Raw genomic sequence first — 10,664 nt, forward strand, 5'->3', positions numbered from 1 at the left:
AAAGAAAAGAAAAAGAAAAAGAAAAAGAAAAAGAAAAAGAAAAAGAAAAAGAAAAAGAAAAAGAAAAAGAAAAAGAAAAAGAAAAATGAAAAACAAAACCAAAGGAAGCTTAGGAGCGAGGTACATGCTCCACTCAAGTGGCAGGCGTCCAAGTGGGTGAGACTGTCAAGTAGACTCCAGACACAGCTCCCGTCCATATGGGAGGCTGAGAGCCTGCTGCTTGGGCGCTTTGAAATAACAGAGAACATCATCTGGTTGCATCTTAAGAAACTCTGATTCCTGGAGACCAGAAGGTGCTCTTGCTGTCACCTGCATTTAAAACCATAATTTACTCTCAGCCCAGATCCCAACACCCACCAGAAATACGCCCACGATTACTCCTCAATTCACAACCATTTGTCCAAGAACGTATTGCTACTTTTACCTTGCCTGAGGCTGAACAACCAAGCTCAAATGGTAACATTCTCAGAAGCGACTCCTTATTGCCGGAACCCACGATTAAGTATGTGCAGACCAGCCCCTGCTGCAGGCCTGCATCCCAGGACAGCGCTGTAGCCGAGCTATCAGGATGGCCAACCCCTCTGCAGCTTCACAGAGGGGACATATAAACTGTTCCTCACTCCAGGGCGGTCCTCTGTCCTAGGATGTTAAAGATTTCCTTTGGAGGACAACATGGAGAGGGGAGGAGAGAGATGCTGAGCTAGGAAGAGGAGGAAAACAGGTTGGGAAAGAATGGAGGAGATGAGTCAGCCATCTTCAAGTTTCCAGAGAGAAGGGTAAATACTGATCTCGTCCCTGACAAGCACTAATAAGAAGGAAAAAAATAAAAAATAAAAATCTGAGGGAGTGGGTCAGAGCCACAGCTCCAGGAGAACAGAACAGAGACAGGGAGAACACAGAGTGAAAAGCTGCGCCTTATTAGGGGCCTGACTACAGGAGAAGAGGTCAGGGCCCGGCTTCTTTACAGCTTGGGTGACAAACTGTGCGGAACAGCCAAAAGAAATCTTGGAGCAACCCTAGACCACGCCCTTCTTTTCACCCCTGACCAAGCCACACTGTCCTGCATCTTAAAAGTTGTCACACCCACTTCAGAGCAGACACTGCTGCACTGGACATGATGGTGAGCCCTGCTGGACCCAGCGACTCAGTCCTGCCACGGCTGGGAGAATAAAACAGGACGTAATGTTGTTTGGCACCCATCACTAGTAAAAGCTCTGAATGGACACAGCTTCCTTGCAAACCCATCTTTAGCTCAAAATCTAGACCATGAGGCTGGAGAGAGGGCTCAGCAGTTAAGAGCACTGACTGCTCTTCCAGAGGTCCTGAGTTCAATTCCCAGCAAGTACATGGTGGCTCACAACCATCTGTAATGGAATCTGATGCCCTCTTCAGGTGTGTCTGAAGTCAACTACAGTGTACTTACATATAATAGTAAATAAATCTTTAAAAATAAAATTGAATGAATGAATGAATAAACAAATCTTAAAAGAAAAAATCTAGACCACGGCTTAAATTTCCACACTGGGGAGGCAAAGGCAAGCAGATCTCTGTGAGTTCAAGGCCAGCCTGATCTACACAAGTTTCAACCCAGCCAGGGCTACAGTAAAATAGTGTCCCAAATATAAATAAATAAATAATAAAATCTAGATGTGTTTGATGTAAGCCTAGCCTGCTTCCTTTGCTTTTGAGAGGCCCTGAGGCACAAGATCTACTTTATAAGAGATAATTCCAAAACATGACCACCTTGTACCCACGGTGCAACCTTTCTGGGTCCCCCCAACCCCCCACCCGTGATGCTGGTCCCTCTCCACATCATCCAGCATTCTAGATTCCAATCAACAGAGAGTGTTCTCGCTCTCTCCCCATCTCCCTTTCCCAGCTCCCATCCTGCTGTCTGAAGCACCTTCATAATTCTCCCCTAGCCCATGATTGCTCATCTTCCAGGACTTAGCCTGACTTCCCCTTTCAGACCACTTGACGGTCTATGCCAGCGTCAGTCTTGGGAAAGTCTATGCCTGTTTGCACCTGCACTCGTCTAACTATCTATCCAGTCTCCCGGGTCCAGTGGGAAGCAATTCAAAATCTGGGAGTCAGAGAAGAATGGAGGGCTTCTTGTGAATCCAAAGTTCTTCCTCCCTCCCCTCCATCATGGGCCAGAGGATTGAACTCCTGGGATCCTGAGACCTGAATGTCAGAGCTAGCTAGGGAAGGCTCCTGTGGACCTAGTTGGCACAGCAACCAGGAAAATCAGAGAATAAAGTAGCCCGCATTTGCCAAGTATTCAAAATGGATCCTCTCATTTCAGACCAGCAGGATGAAGTGCCCACAAGGCTTCCCCCGATCATCTCAGAAGATGGTAATTATTCTGTGCACCAGAACAGTCATGAGAGGTACCAGGAAGCTGTGCGAAAGGTGCTGTTAAAAACGTGTAAGTACCTCTGAGTGGGAAACAAGGAATGAGTCCAAGCTGGTAAAGAGGGGTTAGGATGTCACAGGCTCGGTGATGGGGAGAGGGGGTGCTGCCGTGTTTTCTACAGCTCCCAGAACTGTGAGGATCCCAGCACAGAGCTGGAACAGTTAAGAATATTCCGTGGTGTTTTTGTACGCGGCACCCGCTGAGGAGGAGGAGAGCCAGCACCTGCTTTGTAATTTGAACTGAGCCCAAACTCCAAACAAGTTGGGTGACCTTGGTGAAGTTCCTTTGGCCATTTAACCTCTCTCCCAGACACTTGCAAACTGGAGCTCTTTGGCTACATTCAGAAAAGCTCATAGGACAGACTCTTGATGCATACATACACAGTGTGGCGTAGGGATCTTCAAGGAATTGTGTTCTCTACAGAAAGCTGCTCCTACCCCGGCAGTGATGGTCTGCTCCTTTAATCCCAGAACTCAGGGTTAGGAGACAGGTGGATCTCTGAGTTCAAGCGAGGACAGCCTAGTATACAGTGTGAGTTCTATGAGAGCTAAGGTTTCACAGGGAAACCCACTCTCAAAACAAACAAATGAAACAAACAGACAAGCAAAGAGGAAGGGGAGGGGAGGGAAAAGAAGGGAAGGGAAGGGAGCCATTTCTGGAGCTGGAGAGATGGCTCAGTGCTTAAGAGTCCTTACTGCTGCTGCTCTTCTACAGGACCGGAGTTCAGTTCCCAGTACCTTCGTGACAGCTCACTGCCTGAAACACCACCCCCAGGGGATCTGACACTCTTTTTTCTCCACAGACACCCATAATGTGGTAAACACAACAGACACACATGCATACACAAATAAAAAAAAAAAAAAAAAAGGAAAGAAGAAAGCCATTTCCTTCCACTCTGCTCCACCCTCCCTTCCTTACGCGTCTCCCTCCTTTAGCAAACTCCAACTTTGCTTTATCAAAACAGGCCAGCCCCTAACAGCTCACAATCTGGTTTCCATGCATCTGTACCCTTACACTAAATGACAGAGGTACAGAAAGGAACAGATCAGTGTACCAGAATTTACACACAGCAACCTTGGATGTTTGGGAATTCTCTCTTACAATTCCAAGACAGCTTGGAACTGTCTTGCATGCTATTGTCCCAATGTGATGGTATACTGTGGTCTTGTAAAATGTCACCGCCAAGGGTCAGGGAATCTCCCAGTAGTATTTCTTTTTTTTTTTTTTTTATAATAAGGGAAACGTGGATATATATACTTTTCCCTGTGGTCTTTTCTTTTCTTTTTTTTTTTTTAAAAGATTTATTTATTTATTATATGTAAGTACACTGTAGCTGTCCTCAAACACTCCAGAAGAGGGCGTCAGATCTTGTTATAGATGGTTGTTAGCCACCATGTGGTTGCTGGGATTTGAACTCTGGACCTTTGGAAGAGCAGTTGGGTGCTCTTACCCACTGAGCCATCTCACCAGCCCAGTAGTATTTCTTATAACTCTGTAACTGTAATTATTTCAAATGAGGGTTGATTTTTATTCCCCCTAGAACTGGGAGGGTTGAACCCAAGGCCTTTCAATGTATTTCACTTTACCACAGTGCTATGCCATCAGCCATATATATAATTTTTAAAAGATTTATTGTATGCGAGTATATTGTCCCTGTCTTCAGACACACCAGAAAAGAGCATCAGATCCCATTACAGATGGTCATGAGCCACCACCATGTGGTTGCTGGGAATTGAACTCAGGACCTCTGCAAGAGCAGTCAGTGCTCTTAACCACTGAGCCATCTCTCCACCCTCACCTTTTATATATATGTACATATGTATGTATGTATGTATATTTTTATTTTCAGATTGACTTTCACTACATTGCTCAGGCTTAAACTTGTGGTCTGCCTGCTTCGGTCTTCCAAGAAACTGAGATTACAGGCCCACGCCACCGGTCAGGCCTAAACTAAACTAAAAACTTTTAGAGATCAAAACAGGCAAATAAAGCCGGGCGTGGTGGCGCACGCCTTTAATCCCAGCACTCGGGAGGCAGAGGCAGGAGGATTTCTGAGTTCCAGGCCAGCCTGGTCTACAAAGTGAGTNCCAGGACAGCCAGGGCTATACAGAGAAACCCTGTCTCGAAAAACCAAAAAAAAAAAAAAAAAAAAAAAGATCTGACTCCCTCTTCTGGAGTGTCTGAAGACAGCTACAGTGTACTTACATATAATAAATAAATAAATCTTAAAAAAAAAAAAAGATATTGAGGGAGAAGATAGAGACTAGCCTATAGAAACTTGATATGATGGGGGCTGAGGGGAACACCCAGGGGGCCCCACCCTCTCAGAGGAGACAGAGGAGAGATGGGGGTAGGACTATGGAGCAAGGTGACTGGGAGGAGGGCAGTGACCGGGATGTAAACTGAATAAGTAAAAAAAAATTTTTCTTTAAATACAATAAAAAAGATATTGAATCAATAGACTCCATTTGTATACTTCTCAAGTGGGTTTCTACCTGTTTTTCCACAAGTCTTAGAGATAGGCTTACTTAGTAACAGGAAAATCCAAGACTAAACAATCTGACCATGAAGGGTGTGAGATGCTGGAACCCAGAAGTGAGGTAGGGTGTGGCAACCACATACCCAGGATCCCTCTGCACCTGGTCACAGCAACTTCCTGAACCGAGCTTTTGAGACAGAAAAACAAGGGACTCTGGAGGAAATAAACACTTCTTCCAAACCATCCAGTCCCCAATCAGGTCTTCAGAGTCCCTGTGACCGACGCGCAGAACTTCAGTTTCTGGCGGTCCAACATCCCGGGCGTGCGTCCAGAGAAAGCCATTCCTTGGATCAAGACTCCACACCATTGTCTCATTAAAAGCCCAATGACCAGGTGAGGACTCAGCATCATCACCTGATGCTGAGGAGGGTCAGGGTGGGAGATCACCTGATGCTGAGGAGGGTCAGCAAAAGCTCTCTTCCCCACACTGAACCCAGAGTGTTTCAGCTCCGTTTAAGTGTCAAGCACCTTTAGTTCCAACATTCGGGAAGCAAAAGCAAGTAGATCTCTGTGGTCTGTGAGTTCAAAGCCAGCCTGGTTTACAGAGTTCCAGGATAGCCAGAGCTCAAAAAAGGGTGTGTGTGTGGATGTCAGAGTATAGAAGAGGTTTGAGCCTTATCAGGGAAAGTGGGCTTCAGACCCTGGGCAGCATGGTCTCTACCTGGTGCAGTTGGATCTGCTTTGCTTTATGGGTGACACTTTGAATAGGCACAGAATCAATCTCTCTAGCGTTCCTGTGGGGTCCTGAGGGTGTTTCCACCCCAACCAGCATCCAGTAGTCCCTCTCCATCACAAGTGCCCACATACCCAGAGGCAGTCACAAAGATCTTAAGGATGTCCTTTTCCCTTGATCCTGGCGGGGCTCCATCTGAGACAGTTTCTCTCTTTTTCAGATATGTGGACCATTCTCATCTCAATGACAAAACCTTCAGTCTCTACTGAGGAGGGCGTGCTTGCAGGACAGATGAAAACTGGAAGGGAGGGTGAGGAGGGGGTGAAGATGGCCACGTCATGAGAGGAGGAGGGGGAAGAGGGGGGAGAGTGCAGAATAAAGAAACTGAACTAGAAGGCACTTTTGCATCCTGGGTGTGTGAGGCAGGGGAGTTATCCCAAGGCCGTGCGTGAGTCCTGTGTGAGATTCCCGATGAAGCTAGTATCTTGGTGTGAGAGAAGTGAAGGGCTGTAATGGCAACCCCAGAGGTCTAGACCTAATGCGTAACAGGGGTCAGAGAGTGACATTTGCCCTCACGATGCCAATAGGCTATCATGAGTACTTCATGTTCTCTCTCTGAGGAGGCTGCAGCTTTATCCTGACAGGCAGAAAACCACAGGAAACTGTTAGATCACAGGTGAGAGAGGCCCAGAGACTCCTGGGACAGGAACTTGCTTGCCTTACCAGGGTTTGTTGCTTTCTGACCCCCAACCCTGCACCCAAACAGCTGTGGAGAACAGGGCTTTTTTTTTTTTTTTTTTTTTTTTACAAAGAGTTTGATTTTATTGATATTTAAATATATTAAATATTTCACTGAAATACATGGTACATCACCCTCCCCCACTCCAACAGTGGTTACATTATAAAACCAGAGCCCATGGCCTCCCGAAACCGGACTCCTTCCCCAACTGGTGAGGAGCGTGGCTAAGGTAACTCAGAGAGGGACATGACTGGCTGGCACTGTGGTATGGGGAGCCAGGGTGTGGACAAGCCCCTCCCACCTGGCAAGAAGCAGACCCAAAGCTGAGGTCTCCCTGCTTTGGCTTATATACCTCACGCCCGCCCCAATGGCGTCGAGTAGTCCCTTCCTATCCAGGGATAGGATATGGCTCCGGGAGACAGAGGAAATTTTCAGCCTGGACCGGCTGATCTTCCTCTCCTCTGCCTTGGCTAATCAAGCGCCCAGTGGTCCACCGATTAGGACATGGAGATTTCCAGGAAAGCAGTACCAAGCCAGAACCCAGGCCTCTGCAGAGAATGGGCGGCAGAAGCTTGAGGAAGGGCCGAAGTACAGCCTGCCCCTTCCGCACCTCCTGAAACTCCTCTGCCTTTCCTGCCCACGTCTAAGACAAAGTGATCGTCGGCTGACATGGAGGAGTGAGGCCGCTGGCTTAACTAGATGCAGACAGAGAAACCAAGGCACCAGGTAACTCAGACCAGAGTCATGGAGGCTGCAAGAGTCAGAGGCAGGCAAGGGCAGGCAAGGGCAGAGTACAACCCTTGCAAGCTTCGTTAAGATTGGGAGCCGGGGCTAGAGTCTAGCCATGCTAGATTCAGGCCGAAGGCTTGGGACAGCCGAGTTCCAAGTTCCTAGGCTCCCATCCCCTAGTACCAACATTGGGGTCCTCAGCAAGGAATCCCACACTACCCCAAGTCAGAAAGCACACCACGCCCCCAAGACACAAGCTCAGGAACCCAGGAAATGCCTGCGCCTCTACCCACAAACCTCCAACAGTTCAAGTCCCAAGGGACACTAGAGATTAAGCAGGTGCTTGGGTCCCTGCCCTAGGCAGGGGGACAGTCATACTGCACATGTGGCCCCCAAATGGCACTTAGGGATTTGGCACAAAAAAGGACTCCTCTCCCCAGACCACTCACATTTTACTACCAAACCCCACCCCACTCCTGTGCAACCTGGGCATTACTCTCTATCCCTTGGCACAGGAAACTCGGCCTTAATGCCAGAAGACAGAGGCCCATGGGAGAGAGGTGGTCCCCGGTGGAGAGCTGAGGAACTGGAGCATGAGGACACATGGAGACCTCAAAGACACTCAAAGACAGACAGACAGACAGACAGACAGACAGACAGACAGACAGAGACACACACACACACACACACACACACACACACAAAACATGCACACACAATTATACAAACACACAGGGCCTCCCTAGTGCCAGACTTAGGAAGCCAGGTTTGTGGTCAGGTCATCTTTCTTAGAACCCTGACCCTCTTGCTATTTGGCAATATAAGGGATAGAGATGTTCCATGGCCCCTGCCAGCAGGCAGCAAGTAAGCATGTGGGCACACTGAGGCCTCAGGTCAGTGTGGCTGCCTCCTCTTCCTCCTCCTCCTCCTCCTCCTCCTCCTCCCTGGCTGCCCGCCCACATTCTTTGGCACCTGCAGGTGACCATCCAGTTCCTGTTCTTCTGATGACCTCACACACAGGCATGCCCTCTGGCTGGTCATTCTCACAGTACCAGTGAGGCCAGATGTCCCTTTCCCTGGAGCATGCAGGATCTGGGGCTAAATCTTCACTGTCAGAGGTCCCTTTGTTCCCCTTTGGGGACAGATCACGGGACTAGGATTTGGCAAATGGAAACATTCCCCTGAAGTATGGTGGGTCAGAGCTAGGTCCCACAGAACCTTCTTCCTCTGCCTTGTGCCTAAGAAGGAGAATTGGCTGGTTCTGAGAGTGCCCAAGACCCGGGCTGCGGACACAGGCAAGCAAAGGCAAGCATTCTTCATGCCTGCCACAGTCTTTGTACAAAAAGTAGTCCCAGGAAAAATAGGGAGAGAAAGGACCCAGCCCTGAGCCGGTTGCCCAGACAGGGGGACAGTGGGCATGGAGAGTTGCCATTTAACTCTCAAACAGGAGGCTCCCCGGCCTCTGTCGCCGTTCTCTTCATCCGCATCCACACGAACGAAGACCAGCCTAACTCCAATTAAGAAAGTCACTCGGATAATCCTCTCAGCGTCCCCTTCATCGCCATTCTGAAGGCTGACGAATGCAGTCCAAGCGCAGCCTGCCAGGGTGCTCCCTTTTGCTGTCAGCAAGATCCGGAGGCTCAGTGCCCCCCTGCCACAGCTCCACCCAGCGAGCAGAAAGTCCACTCAATGCCCACCTTGGTCCCTTCGGTTGAATCTCAGCTGCTGCACTCTGCTAACTGCTGGGGCCCCCGTTGAGGAAGTAGGTGGTCATCTCCCCCTTTCCCTTCACCTTGACCACCCCTCGACACTCCAGCTGGTAGCCCTTGGCAGCTAGAACCTGGTACAGGTCCGTGGTCACCTAGGGAAGTGGAAGGGGAGCCTGCTTAGCCTGGGATCCTCCATGTATTGATAAGAAGCCCAGGAGTTCTCTACTGGATGCGCTCCTCTCCCACCAATGCTTACCCCAACAGCCACAGGAAAGGCTCCCGGCCCCCGGCCCTGTACAGAGACCACTGAAAGCCCTCAACACCCATCTCACTTGGCGACATCCCCTCACCTGTATTCGATCAGGAACTCCAGTGCTGTCCATACGACTGGAAACATTCACGGTATTTCCCCAGATGTCATACTGTGGCTTTCGGGCCCCAATGACGCCTGCTACAACTGGACCCATGTTCAACCCTGAAATAGAGACAGTAGCAAGAGATTGAGGCTGGGATGTCCCAGGGTCACGCCGGACAGTCATCTCCCTTTGCACCCTGAGAAGAACCCAAAGGGAAAAAATATGAAAGGGGACAATGCTTCCTTCTAGTGGTCTAAACAAAAAAAAGTGGGGGTGGGGCTGGCCACGATGGCTGAGGTGGTTCCCTTGAGTCCAGACAACAGTTGCAGCTCAACTATTGAAGGCTTCTCCCTGTGCTGGTGGCTCCCACTGCTGCCCCATCTTACAAACAAGTGAGTACGGCCGTGGGGAGTCAAGCCAGACTCCGGACGAATGTTATTTAATCACTGCCTTCCACCAGAGCATTTGAGCCTGACCACACATCTCTGACTGACCACACACTTAGATACCAGGCCTTTAGTCAAACGTGCTGTTAGTACTTGAACTTTCACTGGAGTCATTTAATCTCTGAGACACACACCCTCTTATCTTAGAGAGGGGTCTCGATGTACAACTTAGAATGTACTGGAAAAGTCTAGGGCAAAGACCCCAGCACACAGAAGACTGGAGTGAACAGTCTTTGTCCTCAGTATTAAACTTGTCACGGAGGTGGGAGGTAGAAACCCTATAGGAATCCTGATGAAGAACAACCCACACCCCAACACTTCACCCACAAATGGCCCCAGGCCCTCACCGATCTTCATCTGGAAGTTGTTGAAAGAGTGTTCATTGATGTGCTTCATCTGCTCCATGAGCCGCATGGCATAGTCGGCCAGCGCCGTGATGTGCGATCGGCCGGCCTGGTCATAGGTGCTGGCATTTAGCCCAGAGGCGGCCATGTAGGTGCTACCGATTGTCTTGATCTTCTCCAACTGCCTGAACCTCTCCTCACTGATGATCTGGATGACACGAAGGAGGGGGTACAGGGGGAGGATCGGTCAAGCCAGACCCAGGTCTTTCCAAAGCTCACTCCTTGTCATACCCTACCTCCTCTCAAGAGCCCCATTGCTTTAGTGGGTGAGCCCCACTTTCTGATGGCAATCCGCAGTGTGGGTCTAAGAAACCAGGGGAACAGGCAGTCCAGGACCCCAGGAGAGGAACCGACTGCGGGGCTTCAGAAGGTCCCCTGCAGCAGAAACACTCTGACATGGTTTGGGAAAACCGTGTCCCAGAGTATGTGTGTGTGGGGGGGTGGGGGGCTTTCCTCCAGAACAGTGGACAGCCCGTCCCTCACCCAGGTGTCCAGCCCGTCCCTCACCCAGGTGTCCAGCCCGTCCCTCACCCAGGTGTCCAGCCCGTCCCTCACCCAGATCCCTCACCCAGGGGTCCAGCCTGTCCCTCACCCAGGTGTCCAGCCCGTCCCTCACCCAGGTGTCCAGCCCGTCCCTCACCCAGGGGTCCAGC

General features: G+C 49.8%; 2 protein-coding genes across 3 annotated transcripts in view; one reads left to right on the forward strand and one right to left on the reverse strand.

Annotated features, from left to right (window-relative positions):
- Positions 1-2,286: 2,286 nt before the first annotated feature.
- Positions 2,287-6,020, forward strand: Tex49 (testis expressed 49). The gene is made up of 3 exons (XM_029547876.1): positions 2,287-2,428; positions 5,144-5,288; positions 5,849-6,020. The coding sequence occupies exons 1-3, from the start codon at positions 2,287-2,289 to the stop codon at positions 5,895-5,897; spliced, it is 336 nt and encodes a 111-aa protein (XP_029403736.1). The 3' UTR covers positions 5,898-6,020.
- A 464-nt stretch (positions 6,021-6,484) lies between these two features.
- The window catches only part of Adcy6 (adenylate cyclase 6), a 20,766-nt gene continuing 16,586 nt past the window's right edge, over positions 6,485-10,664 (reverse strand). For both annotated transcript variants that reach the window (XM_021216238.2, XM_029548034.1), the window contains exons 20-22: positions 9,955-10,159; positions 9,156-9,280; positions 6,485-8,957 (exon numbers count right to left, since the gene is read on the reverse strand). In XM_021216238.2, coding sequence (XP_021071897.1) covers positions 8,832-8,957; positions 9,156-9,280; positions 9,955-10,159 — 456 coding nt within the window. In that variant the 3' untranslated portion in view covers positions 6,485-8,831. The remainder of the gene's footprint in view (positions 8,958-9,155; positions 9,281-9,954; positions 10,160-10,664) is intronic.

The sequence above is a fragment of the Mus pahari genome, chromosome 17, assembly GCF_900095145.1.
Source record: "Mus pahari chromosome 17, PAHARI_EIJ_v1.1, whole genome shotgun sequence".
NCBI classification, from domain to species: Eukaryota; Metazoa; Chordata; class Mammalia; order Rodentia; family Muridae; genus Mus; species Mus pahari.

Excerpts from the sequence above, each read along its gene's own strand:
- Tex49 (XM_029547876.1), top strand. The coding sequence starts at position 2,287 with ATGGATCCTCTCATTTCAGACCAGCAGGATGAAGTGCCCACAAGGCTT. Across the intron at positions 2,429-5,143 it reads AAAGGTGCTGTTAAAAACGT|TCCCCAATCAGGTCTTCAGA; the intron begins GTAAGTACCTCT and ends CAAACCATCCAG. Across the intron at positions 5,289-5,848 it reads ATTAAAAGCCCAATGACCAG|ATATGTGGACCATTCTCATC; the intron begins GTGAGGACTCAG and ends TCTCTTTTTCAG.